At 52.5% G+C, this 26,903-nt stretch overlaps 1 protein-coding gene across 1 annotated transcript in view; it reads left to right on the top strand.

Moving 5' to 3' along the window:
- The window catches only part of ppp2r3c (protein phosphatase 2, regulatory subunit B'', gamma), a 99,937-nt gene that overhangs the window by 5,908 nt on the left and 67,126 nt on the right, over positions 1-26,903 (top strand). The window contains exons 6-7 of the mRNA XM_066675969.1: positions 148-218; positions 547-679. Of these exons, the coding sequence (XP_066532066.1) occupies positions 148-218; positions 547-679 (204 nt within the window). The remainder of the gene's footprint in view (positions 1-147; positions 219-546; positions 680-26,903) is intronic.

Below are 26,903 nucleotides of genomic sequence, written 5' to 3'. Positions count from 1 at the left end.
CCAATAAATAAATGCAGATATCACAGTGTAGAGACGGTGGAAATCAGCGTAACTCTCACACGTTCAGCTCCAGTGACATTTAAATAGCATCTTCATTTACTTTCAATCAGCAGAATGTGATCTGATCTGTTCTCCTGTTCTTGTCAGTTTGGCTTCATCAGACGAGGATCGGCTTGAGTTTGTACGACGTGGCGGGTCAGGGTTACCTCCGAGAATCTGTGAGTGCCATCATTCCTTTATAAAAACACACCTCTGTGTCGTCATTGGCCTTTATTCCTCAGAGTGGTGCAGATATTGAGCTCAAAACTAAACACTAGGCTCCTATTTACACACTGCTCCCGGTCACAACATACAGCAGTTACACCATTGATTCATTATAAAACACATGATAAAAGTCTCAGGCTCGGAGTTACACCTTATACAACTCTGTTTAAAAAAGGCCATTGTCTTCCAAATAAACCTGCTGTAGTTTGTAGTTTGATGAAGTTAATGAAGGTTAGGTCCAGATGGTCTCTCTCTCTGTTCTTCTTTTCCTCTTCCCTAAAGGACCTGGAGAACTACATCCTGGAGTTAATCCCCACTCTCCCGCAGCTCGATGGACTGGAGAAGTCCTTTTACTCTTTTTACGTCTGCACCGCAGTCCGCAAGTTCTTCTTCTTCCTCGACCCTCTTCGCACAGGTTTGAGTTCTTTATTTACACTGATTAGTGCAGCGCACTGAGACGGGTCAGAACACACACCGCTGAAAGAGTTAACTCCGCTCTGATAGAACCGGGTCAGAACACGCACCGCTGAAAGAGTTAACTCCGCTCTGATAGAACCGGGTCAGAACACGCACCGCTGAAAGAGTTAACTCCGCTCTGATAGAACCGGGTCAGAACACGCACCGCTGAAAGAGTTAACTCCGCTCTGATAAAACCCGGGTCAGAACACGCACCACTGAAAGAGTTAACTCCTCTCTGATAGAACCCGGGTCAGAACACGCACCGCTGAAAGAGTTAACTCCTCTCTGATAGAACCCGGGTCAGAACACACACCGCTGAAAGAGTTAACTCCGCTCTGATAGAACCAGGTCAGAACACGCACCGCTGAAAGAGTTAATTCCGCTCTGATAGAACCGGGTCAGAACACGCACCACTGAAAGAGTTAACTCCTCTCTGATAGAACCGGGTCAGAACACGCACCGCTGAAAGAGTTAACTCCGCTCTGATAGAATCGGGTCAGAACACGCACCACTGAAAGAGTTAACTCCGCTCTGATAGAACCGGGTCAGAACGCGCACCGCTGAAAGAGTTAACTCCGCTCTGATAGAACCGGGTCAGAACACGCAATGCTGAAAGAGTTAACTCCGCTCTGATAGAACCGGGTCAGAACACGCAACGCTGAAAGAGTTAACTCCGCTCTGATAGAACCGGGTCAGAACACGCAACGCTGAAAGAGTTAACTCCGCTCTGATAGAACCGGGTCAGAACACGCACCGCTGAAAGAGTTAACTCCGCTCTGATAGAACTGGGTCAGAACACTCACCGCTGAAAGAGTTAACTCCGCTCTGATAGAACCGGGTCAGAACACGCACGGCTGAAAGAGTTAACTCCGCTCTGATAGAACCGGGTCAGAACACACACCGCTAAAAAAGTTAATTCTGCTCTGATAGAACCGGGTCAGAACACGCACCGCTGAAAGAGTTAACTCCTCTCTGATAGAACCGGGTCAGAACACGCACCGCTGAAAGAGTTAACGCCGGTCTGATAGAACCGGGTCAGAACGCGCACCGCTGAAAGAGTTAACTCCGGTCTGATAGATCCGGGTCAGAACGCGCACCGCTGAAAGAGTTAACGCTGGTCTGATAGAAACGGGTCAGAACGCGCACTGCTGAAAGAGTTAACGCTGGTCTGATAGAACCGGGTCAGAACGCGCACCGCTGAAAGAGTTAACTCCGGTCTGATAGATCCGGGTCAGAACACGCACCGCTGAAAGAGTTAACTCCGCTCTGATAGAACCGGATCAGAACACACACCGCTGAAAAAGTTAACGCTGGTCTGATAGAACCGGGTCAGAACACGTACCGCTGAAAGAGTTAACTCCGCTCTGATAGAACCGGGTCAGAACACACACCGCTGAAAGAGTTAACTCCGCTCTGATAGAACTGGGTCAGAACACGCACCGCTGAAAGAGTTAACTCCGGTCTGATAGAACCGGGTCAGAACACGCACCGCTGAAAGAGTTAACTCCTCTCTGATAGAACCGGGTCAGAACACGCACCGCTGAAAGAGTTAACGCTGGTCTGATAGAACCGGGTCAGAACGCGCACCGCTGAAAGAGTTAACTCCGCTCTGATAGAACCGGATCAGAACACACACCGCTGAAAGAGTTAACGCTGGTCTGATAGAACCGGGTCAGAACACGTACCGCTGAAAGAGATAACTCCGCTCTGATAGAACCGGGTCAGAACACACACCGCTGAAAGAGTTAACTCCGCTCTGATAGAACCGGGTCAGAACACGCACCGCTGAAAGAGTTAACGCTGGTCTGATAGAACCGGGTCAGAACACGCACCGCTGAAAGAGTTAACTCCGGTCTGATAGATCCGGGTCAGAACGCGCACCGCTGAAAGAGTTAACGCTGGTCTGATAGAACCGGGTCAGAACGCGCACCGCTGAAAGAGTTAACTCCGGTTTGATAGAACCGGGTCAGAACACGCACCGCTGAAAGAGTTAACTCCTCTCTGATAGAACCGGGTCAGAACACGCACCGCTGAAAGAGTTAACGCTGGTCTGATAGAACCGGGTCAGAACACGCACCGCTGAAAGAGTTAACTCCGCTCTGATAGAACCGGGTCAGAACACACACCGCTGAAAGAGTTAACTCCGCTCTGATAGAACCGGGTCAGAACGCGCACCGCTGAAAGAGTTAACGCTGGTCTGATAGAACCGGGTCAGAACACACACCGCTGAAAGAGTTAACTCCGCTCTGATAGAACCGGGTCAGAACACGCACCGCTGAAAGAGTTAACGCTGGTCTGATAGAACCGGGTCAGAACGCGCACCGCTGAAAGAGTTAACGCTGGTCCGATAGATCTGGGTCAGAACGCGCACCGCTGAAAGAGTTAACGCTGGTCTGATAGAACCGGGTCAGAACGCGCACCGCTGAAAGAGTTAACTCCGGTCTGATAGATCCGGGTCAGAACGCGCACCGCTGAAAGAGTTAACTCCGCTCTGATAGAACCGGATCAGAACACACACCGCTGAAAGAGTTAACTCCGCTCTGATAGAACCGGGTCAGAACACACACCGCTGAAAGAGTTAACTCCTCTCTGATAGAACCGGGTCAGAACACGCACCGCTGAAAGAGTTAACTCCGCTCTGATAGAACTGGGTCAGAACACGCACCGCTGAAAGAGTTAACTCCGCTCTGATAGAACCGGGTCAGAACACGCATCGCTGAAAGAGTTAACTCCGCTCTGATAAAACCCGGGTCAGAACACGCACCGCTGAAAGAGTTAACTCCTCTCTGATAGAACCCGGGTCAGAACACACACCGCTGAAAGAGTTAACTCCGCTCTGATAGAACCAGGTCAGAACACGCACCGCTGAAAGAGTTAACTCCGCTCTGATAGAACCGGGTCAGAACACGCACCGCTGAAAGAGTTAACTCTGCTCTGATAGAGCCGGGTCAGAACACGCACCACTGAAAGAGTTAACTCCTCTCTGATAGAACCGGGTCAGAACACGCACCGCTGAAAGAGTTAACTCCGCTCTGATAGAATCGGGTCAGAACACGCACCACTGAAAGAGTTAACTCCGCTCTGATAGAACCGGGTCAGAACGCGCACCCCTGAAAGAGTTAACTCCGCTCTGATAGAACCGGGTCAGAACATGCAACGCTGAAAGAGTTAACTCCGCTCTGATAGAACCGGGTCAGAACACGCAACGCTGAAAGAGTTAACTCCGCTCTGATAGAACCGGGTCAGAACACGCAACGCTGAAAGAGTTAACTCCGCTCTGATAGAACCGGGTCAGAACACGCACCGCTGAAAGAGTTAACTCCGCTCTGATAGAACTGGGTCAGAACACGCACCGCTGAAAGAGTTAACTCCGCTCTGATAGAACCGGGTCAGAACACGCACGGCTGAAAAAGTTAACTCCGCTCTGATAGAACCGGGTCAGAACACACACCGCTAAAAAAGTTAATTCTGCTCTGATAGAACCGGGTCAGAACACGCACCGCTGAAAGAGTTAACTCCTCTCTGATAGAACCGGGTCAGAACACGCACCGCTGAAAGAGTTAACGCCGGTCTGATAGAACCGGGTCAGAACGCGCACCGCTGAAAGAGTTAACTCCGGTCTGATAGATCCGGGTCAGAACGCGCACCGCTGAAAGAGTTAACGCCGCTCTGATAGAAACGGGTCAGAACGCGCACTGCTGAAAGAGTTAACGCTGGTCTGATAGAACCGGGTCAGAACGCGCACCGCTGAACGCCGGTCTGATAGAACCGGGTCAGAACGCGCACCGCTGAAAGAGTTAACTCCGGTCTGATAGATCCGGGTCAGAACGCGCACCGCTGAAAGAGTTAACTCCGCTCTGATAGAACCGGATCAGAACACACACCGCTGAAAGAGTTAACGCTGGTCTGATAGAACCGGGTCAGAACACGTACCGCTGAAAGAGTTAACTCCGCTCTGATAGAACCGGGTCAGAACACACACCGCTGAAAGAGTTAAATCCGCTCTGATAGAACCGGGTCAGAACACGCACCGCTGAAAGAGTTAACGCTGGTCTGATAGAACCGGGTCAGAACGCGCACCGCTGAAAGAGTTAACTCCGGTCTGATAGATCCGGGTCAGAACGCGCACCGCTGAAAGAGTTAACGCTGGTCTGATAGATCCGGGTCAGAACACGCACCGCTGAAAGAGTTAACTCCGCTCTGATAGAACCGGGTCAGAACACGCACCGCTGAAAGAGTTAACGCTGGTCTGATAGAACCGGGTCAGAACGCGCACCGCTGAAAGAGTTAACTCCGCTCTGATAGAACCGGGTCAGAACGCGCACCGCTGAAAGAGTTAACTCCGGTCTGATAGATCCGGGTCAGAACGCGCACCGCTGAAAGAGTTAACGCTGGTCTGATAGATCCGGGTCAGAACACGCACCGCTGAAAGAGTTAACTCCGCTCTGATAGAACCGGGTCAGAACACGCACCGCTGAAAGAGTTAACGCTGGTCTGATAGAACCGGGTCAGAACGCGCACCGCTGAAAGAGTTAACTCCGCTCTGATAGAACCGGGTCAGAACGCGCACCGCTGAAAGAGTTAACGCTGGTCTGATAGGTCCGGGTCAGAACGCGCACCGCTGAAAGAGTTAACGCTGGTCTGATAGAACCGGGTCAGAACGCGCACCGCTGAAAGAGTTAACTCCGGTCTGATAGATCCGGGTCAGAACGCGCACCGCTGAAAGAGTTAACTACTCTCTGATAGAACCGGGTCAGAACACGCACCGCTGAAAAAGTTAACTCCGCTATGATAGAATCGGGTCAGAACACGCACCACTGAAAGAGTTAACTCCGCTCTGATAGAACTGGGTCAGAACACGCACCGCTGAAAGAGTTAACTCCTCTCTGATAGAACCGGGTCAGAACATGCACCGCTGAAAGAGTTAACTCCGCTCTGATAGAATCGGGTCAGAACACGCACCACTGAAAGAGTTAACTCCGCTCTGATAGAACTGGGTCAGAACACGCACCGCTGAAAGAGTTAACTCCTCTCTGATAGAACCGGGTCAGAACACGCACCGCTGAAAGAGTTAACGCTGGTCTGATAGAACCGGGTCAGAACACGCACCGCTGAAAGAGTTAACTCCGCTCTGATAGAACCGGTTCAGAACACACACCGCTGAAAGAGTTAACTCCGCTCTGATAGAACCGGGTCAGAACGCGCACCGCTGAAAGAGTTAACTCCGGTCTGATAGATCCGGGTCAGAACGCGCACCGCTGAAAGAGTTAACTCCGCTCTGATAGAACCGGATCAGAACACACACCGCTGAAAGAGTTAACTCCGCTCTGATAGAACCGGGTCAGAACACACACCGCTGAAAGAGTTAACTCCTCTCTGATAGAACCGGGTCAGAACACGCACCGCTGAAAGAGTTAACTCCGCTCTGATAGAACCGGGTCAGAACACGCACCGCTGAAAGAGTTAACTCCGCTCTGATAGAACCGGGTCAGAACACGCATCGCTGAAAGAGTTAACTCCGCTCTGATAAAACCCGGGTCAGAACACGCACCGCTGAAAGAGTTAACTCCTCTCTGATAGAACCCGGGTCAGAACACACACCGCTGAAAGAGTTAACTCCGCTCTGATAGAACCAGGTCAGAACACGCACCGCTGAAAGAGTTAACTCCGCTCTGATAGAACCGGGTCAGAACACGCACCGCTGAAAGAGTTAACTCCGCTCTGATAGAGCCGGGTCAGAACACGCACCACTGAAAGAGTTAACTCCTCTCTGATAGAACCGGGTCAGAACACGCACCGCTGAAAGAGTTAACTCCGCTCTGATAGAATCGGGTCAGAACACGCACCACTGAAAGAGTTAACTCCGCTCTGATAGAACCGGGTCAGAATGCGCACCCCTGAAAGAGTTAACTCCGCTCTGATAGAACCGGGTCAGAACATGCAACGCTGAAAGAGTTAACTCCGCTCTGATAGAACCGGGTCAGAACACGCAACGCTGAAAGAGTTAACTCCGCTCTGATAGAACCGGGTCAGAACACGCAACGCTGAAAGAGTTAACTCCGCTCTGATAGAACCGGGTCAGAACACGCACCGCTGAAAGAGTTAACTCCGCTCTGATAGAACTGGGTCAGAACACGCACCGCTGAAAGAGTTAACTCCGCTCTGATAGAACCGGGTCAGAACACGCACGGCTGAAAAAGTTAACTCCGCTCTGATAGAACCGGGTCAGAACACACACCGCTAAAAAAGTTAATTCTGCTCTGATAGAACCGGGTCAGAACACGCACTGCTGAAAGAGTTAACTCCTCTCTGATAGAACCGGGTCAGAACACGCACCGCTGAAAGAGTTAACGCCGGTCTGATAGAACCGGGTCAGAACGCGCACCGCTGAAAGAGTTAACTCCGGTCTGATAGATCCGGGTCAGAACGCGCACCGCTGAAAGAGTTAACGCCGCTCTGATAGAAACGGGTCAGAACGCGCACTGCTGAAAGAGTTAACGCTGGTCTGATAGAACCGGGTCAGAACGCGCACCGTTGAAAGAGTTAACGCCGGTCTGATAGAACCGGGTCAGAACGCGCACCGCTGAAAGAGTTAACTCCGGTCTGATAGATCCGGGTCAGAACGCGCACCGCTGAAAGAGTTAACTCCGCTCTGATAGAACCGGATCAGAACACACACCGCTGAAAGAGTTAACGCTGGTCTGATAGAACCGGGTCAGAACACGTACCGCTGAAAGAGTTAACTCCGCTCTGATAGAACCGGGTCAGAACACACACCGCTGAAAGAGTTAAATCCGCTCTGATAGAACCGGGTCAGAACACGCACCGCTGAAAGAGTTAACGCTGGTCTGATAGAACCGGGTCAGAACGCGCACCGCTGAAAGAGTTAACTCCGGTCTGATAGATCCGGGTCAGAACGCGCACCGCTGAAAGAGTTAACGCTGGTCTGATAGATCCGGGTCAGAACACGCACCGCTGAAAGAGTTAACTCCGCTCTGATAGAACCGGGTCAGAACATGCACCGCTGAAAGAGTTAACGCTGGTCTGATAGAACCGGGTCAGAACGCGCACCGCTGAAAGAGTTAACTCCGCTCTGATAGAACCGGGTCAGAACGCGCACCGCTGAAAGAGTTAACTCCGGTCTGATAGATCCGGGTCAGAACGCGCACCGCTGAAAGAGTTAACGCTGGTCTGATAGATCCGGGTCAGAACACGCACCGCTGAAAGAGTTAACTCCGCTCTGATAGAACCGGGTCAGAACACGCACCGCTGAAAGAGTTAACGCTGGTCTGATAGAACCGGGTCAGAACGCGCACCGCTGAAAGAGTTAACTCCGCTCTGATAGAACCGGGTCAGAACGCGCACCGCTGAAAGAGTTAACGCTGGTCTGATAGGTCCGGGTCAGAACGCGCACCGCTGAAAGAGTTAACGCTGGTCTGATAGAACCGGGTCAGAACGCGCACCGCTGAAAGAGTTAACTCCGGTCTGATAGATCCGGGTCAGAACGCGCACCGCTGAAAGAGTTAACTCCGCTCTGATAGAACCGGATCAGAACACGCACCGCTGAAAGAGTTAACGATGGTCTGATAGAACCGGGTCAGAACGCGCACCGCTGAAAGAGTTAACTCCGGTCTGATAGATCCGGGTCAGAACGCGCACCGCTGAAAGAGTTAACGCTGGTCTGATAGAACCGGGTCAGAACGCGCACCGCTGAAAGAGTTAACTCCGGTCTGATAGAACCGGGTCAGAACGCGCACCGCTGAAAGAGTTAACTCCTGTCTGATAGAACCGGGTCAGAACGCGCACCGCTTAAAGAGTTAACTCCGGTCTGATAGATCCGGGTCAGAACGCGCACCGCTGAAAGAGTTAACGCTGGTCCGATAGATCCGGGTCAGAACGCGCACCGCTGAAAGAGTTAACGCTGGTCTGATAGAACCGGGTCAGAACGCGCACCGCTGAAAGAGTTAACTCCGGTCTGATAGATCCGGGTCAGAACGCGCACCGCTGAAAGAGTTAACTCCGCTCTGATAGAACCGGATCAGAACACACACCGCTGAAAGAGTTAACTCCGCTCTGATAGAACCGGGTCAGAACACACACCGCTGAAAGAGTTAACTCCTCTCTGATAGATCCGGGTCAGAACGCGCACCGCTGAAAGAGTTAACTCCGCTCTGATAGAACCGGATCAGAACACACACCGCTGAAAGAGTTAACGCTGGTCTGATAGAACCGGGTCAGAACGCGCACCGCTGAAAGAGTTAACTCCGCTCTGATAGAACCGGGTCAGAACGCGCACCGCTGAAAGAGTTAACTCCGGTCTGATAGATCCGGGTCAGAACGCGCACCGCTGAAAGAGTTAACGCTGGTCTGATAGATCCGGGTCAGAACACGCACCGCTGAAAGAGTTAACTCCGCTCTGATAGAACCGGGTCAGAACACGCACCGCTGAAAGAGTTAACGCTGGTCTGATAGAACCGGGTCAGAACGCGCACCGCTGAAAAAGTTAACTCCGCTCTGATAGAACCGGGTCAGAACGCGCACCGCTGAAAGAGTTAACGCTGGTCTGATAGGTCCGGGTCAGAACGCGCACCGCTGAAAGAGTTAACGCTGGTCTGATAGAACCGGGTCAGAACGCGCACCGCTGAAAGAGTTAACTCCGGTCTGATAGATCCGGGTCAGAACGCGCACCGCTGAAAGAGTTAACTCCGCTCTGATAGAACCGGATCAGAACGCGCACCGCTGAAAGAGTTAACGCTGGTCTGATAGAACCGGGTCAGAACGCGCACCGCTGAAAGAGTTAACTCCGGTCTGATAGATCCGGGTCAGAACGCGCACCGCTGAAAGAGTTAACGCTGGTCTGATAGAACCGGGTCAGAACGCGCACCGCTGAAAGAGTTAACTCCGGTCTGATAGAACCGGGTCAGAACGCGCACCGCTGAAAGAGTTAACTCCTGTCTGATAGAACCGGGTCAGAACGCGCACCGCTTAAAGAGTTAACTCCGGTCTGATAGATCCGGGTCAGAACGCGCACCGCTGAAAGAGTTAACGCTGGTCCGATAGATCCGGGTCAGAACGCGCACCGCTGAAAGAGTTAACGCTGGTCTGATAGAACCGGGTCAGAACGCGCACCGCTGAAAGAGTTAACTCCGGTCTGATAGATCCGGGTCAGAACGCGCACCGCTGAAAGAGTTAACTCCGCTCTGATAGAACCGGATCAGAACACACACCGCTGAAAGAGTTAACTCCGCTCTGATAGAACCGGGTCAGAACACACACCGCTGAAAGAGTTAACTCCTCTCTGATAGATCCGGGTCAGAACGCGCACCGCTGAAAGAGTTAACTCCGCTCTGATAGAACCGGATCAGAACACACACCGCTGAAAGAGTTAACGCTGGTCTGATAGAACCGGGTCAGAACACGTACCGCTGAAAGAGTTAACTCCGCTCTGATAGAACCGGGTCAGAACACACACCGCTGAAAAAGTTAACTCCGCTCTGATAGAACCGGGTCAGAACACGCACCGCTGAAAGAGTTAACGCTGGTCTGATAGAACCGGGTCAGAACGCGCACCGCTGAAAGAGTTAACTCCGGTCTGATTGAACCGGGTCAGAACGCGCACCGCTGAAAGAGTTAACTCCTGTCTGATAGAACCGGGTCAGAACGCGCACCGCTGAAAGAGTTAACGCTGGTCTGATAGAACCGGGTCAGAACGCGCACCGCTGAAAGAGTTAACTCCTGTCTGATAGAACCGGGTCAGAACACGCACCGCTGAAAGAGTTAACGCTGGTCTGATAGAACCGGGTCAGAACGCGCACCGCTGAAAGAGTTAACTCCGGTCTGATTGAACCGGGTCAGAACGCGCACCGCTGAAAGAGTTAACTCCTGTCTGATAGAACCGGGTCAGAACACGCACCGCTGAAAGAGTTAACGCTGGTCTGATAGAACCGGGTCAGAACGCGCACCGCTGAAAGAGTTAACTCCGGTCTGATAGATCCGGGTCAGAACGCGCACCGCTGAAAGAGTTAACGCTGGTCTGATAGATCCGGGTCAGAACACGCACCGCTGAAAGAGTTAACTCCGCTCTGATAGAACCGGGTCAGAACACGCACCGCTGAAAGAGTTAACGCTGGTCTGATAGAACCGGGTCAGAACGCGCACCGCTGAAAGAGTTAACTCCGCTCTGATAGAACCGGGTCAGAACGCGCACCGCTGAAAGAGTTAACTCCGGTCTGATAGATCCGGGTCAGAACGCGCACCGCTGAAAGAGTTAACGCTGGTCTGATAGATCCGGGTCAGAACACGCACCGCTGAAAGAGTTAACTCCGCTCTGATAGAACCGGGTCAGAACACGCACCGCTGAAAGAGTTAACGCTGGTCTGATAGAACCGGGTCAGAACGCGCACCGCTGAAAAAGTTAACTCCGCTCTGATAGAACCGGGTCAGAACGCGCACCGCTGAAAGAGTTAACGCTGGTCTGATAGGTCCGGGTCAGAACGCGCACCGCTGAAAGAGTTAACGCTGGTCTGATAGAACCGGGTCAGAACGCGCACCGCTGAAAGAGTTAACTCCGGTCTGATAGATCCGGGTCAGAACGCGCACCGCTGAAAGAGTTAACTCCGCTCTGATAGAACCGGATCAGAACGCGCACCGCTGAAAGAGTTAACGCTGGTCTGATAGAACCGGGTCAGAACGCGCACCGCTGAAAGAGTTAACTCCGGTCTGATAGATCCGGGTCAGAACGCGCACCGCTGAAAGAGTTAACGCTGGTCTGATAGAACCGGGTCAGAACGCGCACCGCTGAAAGAGTTAACTCCGGTCTGATAGAACCGGGTCAGAACGCGCACCGCTGAAAGAGTTAACTCCTGTCTGATAGAACCGGGTCAGAACGCGCACCGCTTAAAGAGTTAACTCCGGTCTGATAGATCCGGGTCAGAACGCGCACCGCTGAAAGAGTTAACGCTGGTCCGATAGATCCGGGTCAGAACGCGCACCGCTGAAAGAGTTAACGCTGGTCTGATAGAACCGGGTCAGAACGCGCACCGCTGAAAGAGTTAACTCCGGTCTGATAGATCCGGGTCAGAACGCGCACCGCTGAAAGAGTTAACTCCGCTCTGATAGAACCGGATCAGAACACACACCGCTGAAAGAGTTAACTCCGCTCTGATAGAACCGGGTCAGAACACACACCGCTGAAAGAGTTAACTCCTCTCTGATAGATCCGGGTCAGAACGCGCACCGCTGAAAGAGTTAACTCCGCTCTGATAGAACCGGATCAGAACACACACCGCTGAAAGAGTTAACGCTGGTCTGATAGAACCGGGTCAGAACACGTACCGCTGAAAGAGTTAACTCCGCTCTGATAGAACCGGGTCAGAACACACACCGCTGAAAAAGTTAACTCCGCTCTGATAGAACCGGGTCAGAACACGCACCGCTGAAAGAGTTAACGCTGGTCTGATAGAACCGGGTCAGAACGCGCACCGCTGAAAGAGTTAACTCCGGTCTGATTGAACCGGGTCAGAACGCGCACCGCTGAAAGAGTTAACTCCTGTCTGATAGAACCGGGTCAGAACGCGCACCGCTGAAAGAGTTAACTCCGGTCTGATAGATCCGGGTCAGAACGCGCACCGCTGAAAGAGTTAACGCTGGTCCGATAGATCCGGGTCAGAACGCGCACCGCTGAAAGAGTTAACGCTGGTCTGATAGAACCGGGTCAGAACGCGCACCGCTGAAAGAGTTAACTCCGGTCTGATAGATCCGGGTCAGAACGCGCACCGCTGAAAGAGTTAACTCCGCTCTGATAGAACCGGATCAGAACACACACCGCTGAAAGAGTTAACTCCGCTCTGATAGAACCGGGTCAGAACACACACCGCTGAAAGAGTTAACTCCTCTCTGATAGATCCGGGTCAGAACGCGCACCGCTGAAAGAGTTAACTCCGCTCTGATAGAACCGGATCAGAACACACACCGCTGAAAGAGTTAACGCTGGTCTGATAGAACCGGGTCAGAACACGTACCGCTGAAAGAGTTAACTCCGCTCTGATAGAACCGGGTCAGATCACACACCGCTGAAAGAGTTAACTCCGCTCTGATAGAACCGGGTCAGAACACGCACCGCTGAAAGAGTTAACGCTGGTCTGATAGAACCGGGTCAGAACGCGCACCGCTGAAAGAGTTAACTCCGGTCTGATAGAACCGGGTCAGAACACGCACCGCTGAAAGAGTTAACTCCGCTCTGATAGAACTGGGTCAGAACGCGCACCGCTGAAAGAGTTAACTCCGCTCTGATAGAACCGGGTCAGAACGCGCACCGCTGAAAGAGTTAACGCTGGTCCGATAGATCCGGGTCAGAACGCGCACCGCTGAAAGAGTTAACTCCGCTCTGATAGAACCGGGTCAGAACACACACCGCTGAAAGAGTTAACTCCGCTCTGATAGAACCGGGTCAGAACACACACCGCTGAAAGAGTTAACTCCGCTCTGATAGAACCGGGTCAGAACACACACCGCTGAAAGAGTTAACGCTGGTCTGATAGAACCGGGTCAGAACGCGCACCGCTGAAAGAGTTAACTCCGGTCTGATAGATCCGGGTCAGAACGCGCACCGCTGAAAGAGTTAACGCTGGTCTGATAGAACCGGGTCAGAACGCGCACCGCTGAAAGAGTTAACGCTGGTCCGATAGATCCGGGTCAGAACGCGCACCGCTGAAAGAGTTAACGCTGGTCTGATAGAACCGGGTCAGAACGCGCACCGCTGAAAGAGTTAACTCCGGTCTGATAGATCCGGGTCAGAACGCGCACCGCTGAAAGAGTTAACTCCTCTCTGATAGAACCCGGGTCAGAACACACACCGCTGAAAGAGTTAACTCCGCTCTGATAGAACCGGGTCAGAACACACACCGCTGAAAGAGTTAACTCCGCTCTGATAGAACCGGGTCAGAACGCGCACCGCTGAAAGAGTTAACTCCGCTCTGATAGAACCGGGTCAGAACACGCACCGCTGAAAGAGTTAACTCCGCTCTGATAAAACCCGGGTCAGAACACGCACCGCTGAAAGAGTTAACTCCTCTCTGATAGAACCCGGGTCAGAACACACACCGCTGAAAGAGTTAACTCCGCTCTGATACAACCAGGTCAGAACACGCACCGCTGAAAGAGTTAACTCCGCTCTGATAGAACCGGGTCAGAACACGCACCGCTGAAAGAGTTAACTCCGCTCTGATAGAACCGGGTCAGAACACGCACCACTGAAAGAGTTAACTCCTCTCTGATAGAACCGGGTCAGAACACGCATCGCTGAAAGAGTTAACTCCGCTCTGATAGAATCGGGTCAGAACACGCACCACTGAAAGAGTTAACTCCGCTCTGATAGAACCGGGTCAGAACGCGCACCGCTGAAAGAGTTAACTCCGCTCTGATAGAACCGGGTCAGAACGTGCAACGCTGAAAGAGTTAACTCCGCTCTGATAGAACCGGGTCAGAACACGCAACGCTGAAAGAGTTAACTCCGCTCTGATAGAACCAGGTCAGAACACGCAACGCTGAAAGAGTTAACTCCGCTCTGATAGAACCGGGTCAGAACACGCAACGCTGAAAGAGTTAACTCCGCTCTGATAGAACCGGGTCAGAACACGCACCGCTGAAAGAGTTAACTCCGCTCTGATAGAACTGGGTCAGAACACGCACCGCTGAAAGAGTTAACTCCGCTTTGATAGAACCGGGTCAGAAAACGCACGGCTGAAAGAGTTAACTCCGCTCTGATAGAACCGGGTCAGAACACACACCGCTAAAAAAGTTAATTCTGCTCTGATAGAACCGGGTCAGAACACGCACCGCTGAAAGAGTTAACTCCTCTCTGATAGAACCGGGTCAGAACACGCACCGCTGAAAGAGTTAACGCCGGTCTGATAGAACCGGGTCAGAACGCGCACCGCTGAAAGAGTTAACTCCGGTCTGATAGATCCGGGTCAGAACGCGCACCGCTGAAAGAGTTAACGCCGCTCTGATAGAACCGGGTCAGAACGCGCACCGCTGAAAGAGTTAACTCCGGTCTGATAGATCCGGGTCAGAACGCGCACCGCTGAAAGAGTTAACTCCGCTCTGATAGAACCGGATCAGAACACACACCGCTGAAAGAGTTAACTCCGCTGGTCTGATAGAACCGGGTCAGAACACGTACCGCTGAAAGAGTTAACTCTGCTCTGATAGAACCGGGTCAGAACACTCACCGCTGAAAGAGTTAAATCCGCTCTGATAGAACCGGGTCAGAACACGCACCGCTGAAAGAGTTAACGCTGGTCTGATAGAACCGGGTCAGAACGCGCACCGCTGAAAGAGTTAACTCCGGTCTGATAGATCCGGGTCAGAACGCGCACCGCTGAAAGAGTTAACACTGGTCTGATAGATCCGGGTCAGAACGCGCACCGCTGAAAGACTTAACGCTGGTCTGATAGAACCGGGTCAGAACGCGCACCGCTGAAAGAGTTAACTCCGGTCTGATAGATCCGGGTCAGAACGCGCACCACTGAAAGAGTTAACTCCGCTCTGATAGAACCGGATCAGAACACACACCGCTGAAAAAGTTAACGCTGGTCTGATAGAACCGGGTCAGAACACGTACCGCTGAAAGAGTTAACTCCGCTCTGATAGAACCGGGTCAGAACACACACCGCTGAAAGAGTTAACTCCGCTCTGATAGAACTGGGTCAGAACACGCACCGCTGAAAGAGTTAACTCCGGTCTGATAGAACCGGGTCAGAACACGCACCGCTGAAAGAGTTAACTCCTCTCTGATAGAACCGGGTCAGAACACGCACCGCTGAAAGAGTTAACGCTGGTCTGATAGAACCGGGTCAGAACGCGCACCGCTGAAAGAGTTAACTCCGCTCTGATAGAACCGGATCAGAACACACACCGCTGAAAGAGTTAACGCTGGTCTGATAGAACCGGGTCAGAACACGTACCGCTGAAAGAGTTAACTCCGCTCTGATAGAACCGGGTCAGAACACGCACCGCTGAAAGAGTTAACGCTGGTCTGATAGAACCGGGTCAGAACACGCACCGCTGAAAGAGTTAACTCCGGTCTGATAGATCCGGGTCAGAACGCGCACCGCTGAAAGAGTTAACGCTGGTCTGATAGAACCGGGTCAGAACGCGCACCGCTGAAAGAGTTAACGCTGGTCTGATAGAACCGGGTCAGAACGCGCACCGCTGAAAGAGTTAACTCCGGTCTGATAGATCCGGGTCAGAACGCGCACCGCTGAAAGAGTTAACTCCGCTCTGATAGAACCGGATCAGAACACACACCGCTGAAAGAGTTAACTCCGCTCTGATAGAACCGGGTCAGAACACACACCGCTGAAAGAGTTAACTCCTCTCTGATAGATCCGGGTCAGAACGCGCACCGCTGAAAGAGTTAACTCCGCTCTGATAGAACCGGATCAGAACACACACCGCTGAAAGAGTTAACGCTGGTCTGATAGAACCGGGTCAGAACACGTACCGCTGAAAGAGTTAACTCCTCTCTGATAGAACCGGGTCAGATCACACACCGCTGAAAGAGTTAACTCTGCTCTGATAGAACCGGGTCAGAACACGCACCGCTGAAAGAGTTAACGCTGGTCTGATAGAACCGGGTCAGAACGCGCACCGCTGAAAGAGTTAACTCCGGTCTGATAGAACCGGGTCAGAACGCGCACCGCTGAAAGAGTTAACGCTGGTCTGATAGATCCGGGTCAGAACGCGCACCGCTGAAAGAGTTAACGCTGGTCTGATAGAACCGGGTCAGAACGCGCACCGCTGAAAGAGTTAACTCCGGTCTGATAGATCCGGGTCAGAACGCGCACCGCTGAAAGAGTTAACTCCGCTCTGATAGAACCGGATCAGAACACACACCGCTGAAAGAGTTAACGCTGGTCTGATAGAACCGGGTCAGAACACGTACCGCTGAAAGAGTTAACTCCGCTCTGATAGAACCGGGTCAGAACACACACCGCTGAAAGAGTTAACTCCGCTCTGATAGAACCGGGTCAGAACACGCACCGCTGAAAGAGTTAACGCTGGTCTGATAGAACCGGGTCAGAACGCGCACCGCTGAAAGAGTTAACTCCGGTCTGATAGATCCGGGTCAGAACGCGCACCGCTGAAAGAGTTAACGCTGGTCTGATAGAACCGGGTCAGAACGCGCACCGCTGAAAGAGTTAACTCCGGTCTGATAGAACCGGGTCAGAACGCGCACCGCTGAAAGAGTTAACTCCTGTCTGATAGAACCGGGTCAGAACGCGCACCGCTGAAAGAGTTAACTCCGGTCTGATAGATCCGGGTCAGAACGCGCACCGCTGAAAGAGTTAACGCTGGTCCGATAGATCCGGGTCAGAACGCGCACCGCTGAAAGAGTTAACGCTGGTCTGATAGAACCGGGTCAGAACGCGCACCGCTGAAAGAGTTAACTCCGGTCTGATAGATCCGGGTCAGAACGCGCACCGCTGAAAGAGTTAACTCCGCTCTGATAGAACCGGATCAGAACACACACCGCTGAAAGAGTTAACTCCGCTCTGATAGAACCGGGTCAGAACACACACCGCTGAAAGAGTTAACTCCTCTCTGATAGATCCGGGTCAGAACGCGCACCGCTGAAAGAGTTAACTCCGCTCTGATAGAACCGGATCAGAACACACACCGCTGAAAGAGTTAACGCTGGTCTGATAGAACCGGGTCAGAACACGTACCGCTGAAAGAGTTAACTCCGCTCTGATAGAACCGGGTCAGATCACACACCGCTGAAAGAGTTAACTCCGCTCTGATAGAACCGGGTCAGAACACGCACCGCTGAAAGAGTTAACGCTGGTCTGATAGAACCGGGTCAGAACGCGCACCGCTGAAAGAGTTAACTCCGGTCTGATAGAACCGGGTCAGAACACGCACCGCTGAAAGAGTTAACTCCGGTCTGATAGAACTGGGTCAGAACGCGCACCGCTGAAAGAGTTAACTCCGCTCTGATAGAACCGGGTCAGAACGCGCACCGCTGAAAGAGTTAACTCCGGTCTGATAGATCCGGGTCAGAACGCGCACTGCTGAAAGAGTTAACGCTGGTCCGATAGATCCGGGTCAGAACGCGCACCGCTGAAAGAGTTAACGCTGGTCTGATAGAACCGGGTCAGAACACGTACCGCTGAAAGAGTTAACTCTGCTCTGATAGAACCGGGTCAGAACACACACCGCTGAAAGAGTTAACTCCGCTCTGATAGAACCGGGTCAGAACACGCACCGCTGAAAGAGTTAACGCTGGTCTGATAGAACCGGGTCAGAACACGCACCGCTGAAAGAGTTAACTCCGGTCTGATAGATCCGGGTCAGAACGCGCACCGCTGAAAGAGTTAACGCTGGTCCGATAGATCCGGGTCAGAACGCGCACCGCTGAAAGAGTTAACGCTGGTCTGATAGAACCGGGTCAGAACGCGCACCGCTGAAAGAGTTAACTCCGGTCTGATAGAACCGGGTCAGAACGCGCACCGCTGAAAGAGTTAACTCCGGTCTGATAGATCCGGGTCAGAACGCGCACCGCTGAAAGAGTTAACGCTGGTCTGATAGAACCGGGTCAGAACACACACCGCTGAAAGAGTTAACTCCTCTCTGATAGAACCGGGTCAGAACACGCACCGCTGAAAGAGTTAACTCCGCTCTGATAGAATCGGGTCAGAACACGCACCACTGAAAGAGTTAACTCCGCTCTGATAGAACTGGGTCAGAACACGCACCGCTGAAAGAGTTAACTCCTCTCTGATAGAACCGGGTCAGAACACGCACCGCTGAAAGAGTTAACTCCTCTCTGATAGAACCAGGTCAGAACACGCACCGCTGAAAGAGTTAACTCCGGTCTGATAGATCCGGGTCAGAACGCACACCGCTGAAAGAGTTAACTCCGCTCTGATAGAACCGGATCAGAACACACACCGCTGAAAGAGTTAACTCCGCTCTTATAGAACCGGGTCAGAACACACACCGCTGAAAGAGTTAACTCCTCTCTGATAGAACCGGGTCAGAACACGCACCGCTGAAAGAGTTAACTCCGCTCTGATAGAATCGGGTCAGAACACGCACCACTGAAAGAGTTAACTCCGCTCTGATAGAACTGGGTCAGAACACGCACCGCTGAAAGAGTTAACTCCTCTCTGATAGAACCGGGTCAGAACACGCACCGCTGAAAGAGTTAACTCCTCTCTGATAGAACCAGGTCAGAACACGCACCGCTGAAAGAGTTAACGCTGGTCTGATAGAACCGGGTCAGAACACGCACCGCTGAAAGAGTTAACTCCGCTCTGATAGAACCGGGTCAGAACACACACCGCTGAAAGAGTTAACTCCGCTCTGATAGAACCGGGTCAGAACGCGCACCGCTGAAAGAGTTAACGCTGGTCTGATAGATCCGGGTCAGAACGCGCACCGCTGAAAGAGTTAACGCTGGTCTGATAGAACCGGGTCAGAACGCGCACCGCTGAAAGAGTTAACTCCGGTCTGATAGATCCGGGTCAGAACGCGCACCGCTGAAAGAGTTAACTCCGCTCTGATAGAACCGGATCAGAACACACACCGCTGAAAGAGTTAACGCTGGTCTGATAGAACCGGGTCAGAACATGTACCGCTGAAAGAGTTAACTCCGCTCTGATAGAACCGGGTCAGAACACACACCGCTGAAAGAGTTAACTCCGCTCTGATAGAACCGGGTCAGAACACGCACCGCTGAAAGAGTTAACGCTGGTCTGATAGAACCGGGTCAGAACGCGCACCGCTGAAAGAGTTAACGCTGGTCTGATAGAACCGGGTCAGAACACGCACCGCTGAAAGAGTTAACTCCGCTCTGATAGAACCGGGTCAGAACACACACCGCTGAAAGAGTTAACTCCGCTCTGATAGAACCGGGTCAGAACGCGCACCGCTGAAAGAGTTAACGCTGGTCTGATAGATCCGGGTCAGAACGCGCACCGCTGAAAGAGTTAACGCTGGTCTGATAGAACCGGGTCAGAACGCGCACCGCTGAAAGAGTTAACTCCGGTCTGATAGATCCGGGTCAGAACGCGCACCGCTGAAAGAGTTAACTCCGCTCTGATAGAACCGGATCAGAACACACACCGCTGAAAGAGTTAACGCTGGTCTGATAGAACCGGGTCAGAACACGTACCGCTGAAAGAGTTAACTCCGCTCTGATAGAACCGGGTCAGAACACACACCGCTGAAAGAGTTAACTCCGCTCTGATAGAACCGGGTCAGAACACGCACCGCTGAAAGAGTTAACGCTGGTCTGATAGAACCGGGTCAGAACGCGCACCGCTGAAAGAGTTAACTCCGGTCTGATAGATCCGGGTCAGAACGCGCACCGCTGAAAGAGTTAACTCCGGTCTGATAGATCCGGGTCAGAACGCGCACCGCTGAAAGAGTTAACGCTGGTCCGATAGATCCGGGTCAGAACGCGCACCGCTGAAAGAGTTAACGCTGGTCTGATAGAACCGGGTCAGAACGCGCACCGCTGAAAGAGTTAACTCCGGTCTGATAGATCCGGGTCAGAACGCGCACCGCTGAAAGAGTTAACTCCGCTCTGATAGAACCGGATCAGAACACACACCGCTGAAAGAGTTAACTCCGCTCTGATAGAACCGGGTCAGAACGCGCACCGCTGAAAGAGTTAACTCCGGTCTGATAGAACTGGGTCAGAACGCGCACCGCTGAAAGAGTTAACTCCGCTCTGATAGAACCGGGTCAGAACGCGCACCGCTGAAAGAGTTAACTCCGGTCTGATAGATCCGGGTCAGAACGCGCACTGCTGAAAGAGTTAACGCTGGTCCGATAGATCCGGGTCAGAACGCGCACCGCTGAAAGAGTTAACGCTGGTCTGATAGAACCGGGTCATAACACGTACCGCTGAAAGAGTTAACTCTGCTCTGATAGAACCGGGTCAGAACACACACCGCTGAAAGAGTTAACTCCGCTCTGATAGAACCGGGTCAGAACACGCACCGCTGAAAGAGTTAACGCTGGTCTGATAGAACCGGGTCAGAACGCGCACCGCTGAAAGAGTTAACTCCGGTCTGATAGATCCGGGTCAGAACGCGCACCGCTGAAAGAGTTAACGCTGGTCTGATAGAACCGGGTCAGAACACGTACCGCTGAAAGAGTTAACTCCGCTCTGATAGAACCGGGTCAGAACACACACCGCTGAAAGAGTTAACTCCGCTCTGATAGAACCGGGTCAGAACACGCACCGCTGAAAGAGTTAACGCTGGTCTGATAGAACCGGGTCAGAACGCGCACTGCTGAAAGAGTTAACGCTGGTCTGATAGAACCGGGTCAGAACACGCACCGCTGAAAGAGTTAACTCCGCTCTGATAGAACCGGGTCAGAACACACACCGCTGAAAGAGTTAACTCCGCTCTGATAGAACCGGGTCAGAACGCGCACCGCTGAAAGAGTTAACGCTGGTCTGATAGATCCGGGTCAGAACGCGCACCGCTGAAAGAGTTAACGCTGGTCTGATAGAACCGGGTCAGAACGCGCACCGCTGAAAGAGTTAACTCCGGTCTGATAGATCCGGGTCAGAACGCGCACCGCTGAAAGAGTTAACTCCGCTCTGATAGAACCGGATCAGAACACACACCGCTGAAAGAGTTAACGCTGGTCTGATAGAACCGGGTCAGAACACGTACCGCTGAAAGAGTTAACTCCGCTCTGATAGAACCGGGTCAGAACGCGCACCGCTGAAAGAGTTAACTCCGGTCTGATAGAACTGGGTCAGAACGCGCACCGCTGAAAGAGTTAACTCCGCTCTGATAGAACCGGGTCAGAACGCGCACCGCTGAAAGAGTTAACTCCGGTCTGATAGATCCGGGTCAGAACGCGCACTGCTGAAAGAGTTAACGCTGGTCCGATAGATCCGGGTCAGAACGCGCACCGCTGAAAGAGTTAACGCTGGTCTGATAGAACCGGGTCATAACACGTACCGCTGAAAGAGTTAACTCTGCTCTGATAGAACCGGGTCAGAACACACACCGCTGAAAGAGTTAACTCCGCTCTGATAGAACCGGGTCAGAACACGCACCGCTGAAAGAGTTAACGCTGGTCTGATAGAACCGGGTCAGAACGCGCACCGCTGAAAGAGTTAACTCCGGTCTGATAGATCCGGGTCAGAACGCGCACCGCTGAAAGAGTTAACGCTGGTCCGATAGATCCGGGTCAGAACGCGCACCGCTGAAAGAGTTAACGCTGGTCTGATAGAACCGGGTCAGAACACGTACCGCTGAAAGAGTTAACTCTGCTCTGATAGAACCGGGTCAGAACACACACCGCTGAAAGAGTTAACTCCGCTCTGATAGAACCGGGTCAGAACACGCACCGCTGAAAGAGTTAACGCTGGTCTGATAGAACCGGGTCAGAACACGCACCGCTGAAAGAGTTAACTCCGGTCTGATAGATCCGGGTCAGAACGCGCACCGCTGAAAGAGTTAACGCTGGTCCGATAGATCCGGGTCAGAACGCGCACCGCTGAAAGAGTTAACGCTGGTCTGATAGAACCGGGTCAGAACGCGCACCGCTGAAAGAGTTAACTCCGGTCTGATAGAACCGGGTCAGAACGCGCACCGCTGAAAGAGTTAACTCCGGTCTGATAGATCCGGGTCAGAACGCGCACCGCTGAAAGAGTTAACGCTGGTCTGATAGAACCGGGTCAGAACACACACCGCTGAAAGAGTTAACTCCTCTCTGATAGAACCGGGTCAGAACACGCACCGCTGAAAGAGTTAACTCCGCTCTGATAGAATCGGGTCAGAACACGCACCACTGAAAGAGTTAACTCCGCTCTGATAGAACTGGGTCAGAACACGCACCGCTGAAAGAGTTAACTCCTCTCTGATAGAACCGGGTCAGAACACGCACCGCTGAAAGAGTTAACTCCTCTCTGATAGAACCAGGTCAGAACACGCACCGCTGAAAGAGTTAACTCCGGTCTGATAGATCCGGGTCAGAACGCACACCGCTGAAAGAGTTAACTCCGCTCTGATAGAACCGGATCAGAACACACACCGCTGAAAGAGTTAACTCCGCTCTTATAGAACCGGGTCAGAACACACACCGCTGAAAGAGTTAACTCCTCTCTGATAGAACCGGGTCAGAACACGCACCGCTGAAAGAGTTAACTCCGCTCTGATAGAATCGGGTCAGAACACGCACCACTGAAAGAGTTAACTCCGCTCTGATAGAACTGGGTCAGAACACGCACCGCTGAAAGAGTTAACTCCTCTCTGATAGAACCGGGTCAGAACACGCACCGCTGAAAGAGTTAACTCCTCTCTGATAGAACCAGGTCAGAACACGCACCGCTGAAAGAGTTAACGCTGGTCTGATAGAACCGGGTCAGAACACGCACCGCTGAAAGAGTTAACTCCGCTCTGATAGAACCGGGTCAGAACACACACCGCTGAAAGAGTTAACTCCGCTCTGATAGAACCGGGTCAGAACGCGCACCGCTGAAAGAGTTAACGCTGGTCTGATAGATCCGGGTCAGAACGCGCACCGCTGAAAGAGTTAACGCTGGTCTGATAGAACCGGGTCAGAACGCGCACCGCTGAAAGAGTTAACTCCGGTCTGATAGATCCGGGTCAGAACGCGCACCGCTGAAAGAGTTAACTCCGCTCTGATAGAACCGGATCAGAACACACACCGCTGAAAGAGTTAACGCTGGTCTGATAGAACCGGGTCAGAACATGTACCGCTGAAAGAGTTAACTCCGCTCTGATAGAACCGGGTCAGAACACACACCGCTGAAAGAGTTAACTCCGCTCTGATAGAACCGGGTCAGAACACGCACCGCTGAAAGAGTTAACGCTGGTCTGATAGAACCGGGTCAGAACGCGCACCGCTGAAAGAGTTAACGCTGGTCTGATAGAACCGGGTCAGAACACGCACCGCTGAAAGAGTTAACTCCGCTCTGATAGAACCGGGTCAGAACACACACCGCTGAAAGAGTTAACTCCGCTCTGATAGAACCGGGTCAGAACGCGCACCGCTGAAAGAGTTAACGCTGGTCTGATAGATCCGGGTCAGAACGCGCACCGCTGAAAGAGTTAACGCTGGTCTGATAGAACCGGGTCAGAACGCGCACCGCTGAAAGAGTTAACTCCGGTCTGATAGATCCGGGTCAGAACGCGCACCGCTGAAAGAGTTAACTCCGCTCTGATAGAACCGGATCAGAACACACACCGCTGAAAGAGTTAACGCTGGTCTGATAGAACCGGGTCAGAACACGTACCGCTGAAAGAGTTAACTCCGCTCTGATAGAACCGGGTCAGAACACACACCGCTGAAAGAGTTAACTCCGCTCTGATAGAACCGGGTCAGAACACGCACCGCTGAAAGAGTTAACGCTGGTCTGATAGAACCGGGTCAGAACGCGCACCGCTGAAAGAGTTAACTCCGGTCTGATAGATCCGGGTCAGAACGCGCACCGCTGAAAGAGTTAACTCCGGTCTGATAGATCCGGGTCAGAACGCGCACCGCTGAAAGAGTTAACGCTGGTCCGATAGATCCGGGTCAGAACGCGCACCGCTGAAAGAGTTAACGCTGGTCTGATAGAACCGGGTCAGAACGCGCACCGCTGAAAGAGTTAACTCCGGTCTGATAGATCCGGGTCAGAACGCGCACCGCTGAAAGAGTTAACTCCGCTCTGATAGAACCGGATCAGAACACACACCGCTGAAAGAGTTAACTCCGCTCTGATAGAACCGGGTCAGAACGCGCACCGCTGAAAGAGTTAACTCCGGTCTGATAGAACTGGGTCAGAACGCGCACCGCTGAAAGAGTTAACTCCGCTCTGATAGAACCGGGTCAGAACGCGCACCGCTGAAAGAGTTAACTCCGGTCTGATAGATCCGGGTCAGAACGCGCACTGCTGAAAGAGTTAACGCTGGTCCGATAGATCCGGGTCAGAACGCGCACCGCTGAAAGAGTTAACGCTGGTCTGATAGAACCGGGTCATAACACGTACCGCTGAAAGAGTTAACTCTGCTCTGATAGAACCGGGTCAGAACACACACCGCTGAAAGAGTTAACTCCGCTCTGATAGAACCGGGTCAGAACACGCACCGCTGAAAGAGTTAACGCTGGTCTGATAGAACCGGGTCAGAACGCGCACCGCTGAAAGAGTTAACTCCGGTCTGATAGATCCGGGTCAGAACGCGCACCGCTGAAAGAGTTAACGCTGGTCTGATAGAACCGGGTCAGAACACGTACCGCTGAAAGAGTTAACTCCGCTCTGATAGAACCGGGTCAGAACACACACCGCTGAAAGAGTTAACTCCGCTCTGATAGAACCGGGTCAGAACACGCACCGCTGAAAGAGTTAACGCTGGTCTGATAGAACCGGGTCAGAACGCGCACTGCTGAAAGAGTTAACGCTGGTCTGATAGAACCGGGTCAGAACACGCACCGCTGAAAGAGTTAACTCCGCTCTGATAGAACCGGGTCAGAACACACACCGCTGAAAGAGTTAACTCCGCTCTGATAGAACCGGGTCAGAACGCGCACCGCTGAAAGAGTTAACGCTGGTCTGATAGATCCGGGTCAGAACGCGCACCGCTGAAAGAGTTAACGCTGGTCTGATAGAACCGGGTCAGAACGCGCACCGCTGAAAGAGTTAACTCCGGTCTGATAGATCCGGGTCAGAACGCGCACCGCTGAAAGAGTTAACTCCGCTCTGATAGAACCGGATCAGAACACACACCGCTGAAAGAGTTAACGCTGGTCTGATAGAACCGGGTCAGAACACGTACCGCTGAAAGAGTTAACTCCGCTCTGATAGAACCGGGTCAGAACGCGCACCGCTGAAAGAGTTAACTCCGGTCTGATAGAACTGGGTCAGAACGCGCACCGCTGAAAGAGTTAACTCCGCTCTGATAGAACCGGGTCAGAACGCGCACCGCTGAAAGAGTTAACTCCGGTCTGATAGATCCGGGTCAGAACGCGCACTGCTGAAAGAGTTAACGCTGGTCCGATAGATCCGGGTCAGAACGCGCACCGCTGAAAGAGTTAACGCTGGTCTGATAGAACCGGGTCATAACACGTACCGCTGAAAGAGTTAACTCTGCTCTGATAGAACCGGGTCAGAACACACACCGCTGAAAGAGTTAACTCCGCTCTGATAGAACCGGGTCAGAACACGCACCGCTGAAAGAGTTAACGCTGGTCTGATAGAACCGGGTCAGAACGCGCACCGCTGAAAGAGTTAACTCCGGTCTGATAGATCCGGGTCAGAACGCGCACCGCTGAAAGAGTTAACGCTGGTCCGATAGATCCGGGTCAGAACGCGCACCGCTGAAAGAGTTAACGCTGGTCTGATAGAACCGGGTCAGAACGCGCACCGCTGAAAGAGTTAACTCCGGTCTGATAGAACCGGGTCAGAACGCGCACCGCTGAAAGAGTTAACTCCGGTCTGATAGATCCGGGTCAGAACGCGCACCGCTGAAAGAGTTAACGCTGGTCTGATAGAACCGGGTCAGAACACACACCGCTGAAAGAGTTAACTCCTCTCTGATAGAACCGGGTCAGAACACGCACCGCTGAAAGAGTTAACTCCGCTCTGATAGAATCGGGTCAGAACACGCACCACTGAAAGAGTTAACTCCGCTCTGATAGAACTGGGTCAGAACACGCACCGCTGAAAGAGTTAACTCCTCTCTGATAGAACCGGGTCAGAACACGCACCGCTGAAAGAGTTAACTCCTCTCTGATAGAACCAGGTCAGAACATGCACCGCTGAAAGAGTTAACTCCGGTCTGATAGATCCGGGTCAGAACGCACACCGCTGAAAGAGTTAACTCCGCTCTGATAGAACCGGATCAGAACACACACCGCTGAAAGAGTTAACTCCGCTCTGATAGAACCGGGTCAGAACACACACCGCTGAAAGAGTTAACTCCTCTCTGATAGAACCGGGTCAGAACACGCACCGCTGAAAGAGTTAACTCCGCTCTGATAGAATCGGGTCAGAACACGCACCACTGAAAGAGTTAACTCCGCTCTGATAGAACTGGGTCAGAACACGCACCGCTGAAAGAGTTAACTCCTCTCTGATAGAACCGGGTCAGAACACGCACCGCTGAAAGAGTTAACTCCTCTCTGATAGAACCAGGTCAGAA

This window comes from Hoplias malabaricus, chromosome 1 (genome assembly GCF_029633855.1).
Source record: "Hoplias malabaricus isolate fHopMal1 chromosome 1, fHopMal1.hap1, whole genome shotgun sequence".
Lineage (NCBI taxonomy): Eukaryota > Metazoa > Chordata > Actinopteri > Characiformes > Erythrinidae > Hoplias > Hoplias malabaricus.
This window is presented reverse-complemented; position numbering and strand designations above follow the sequence as displayed.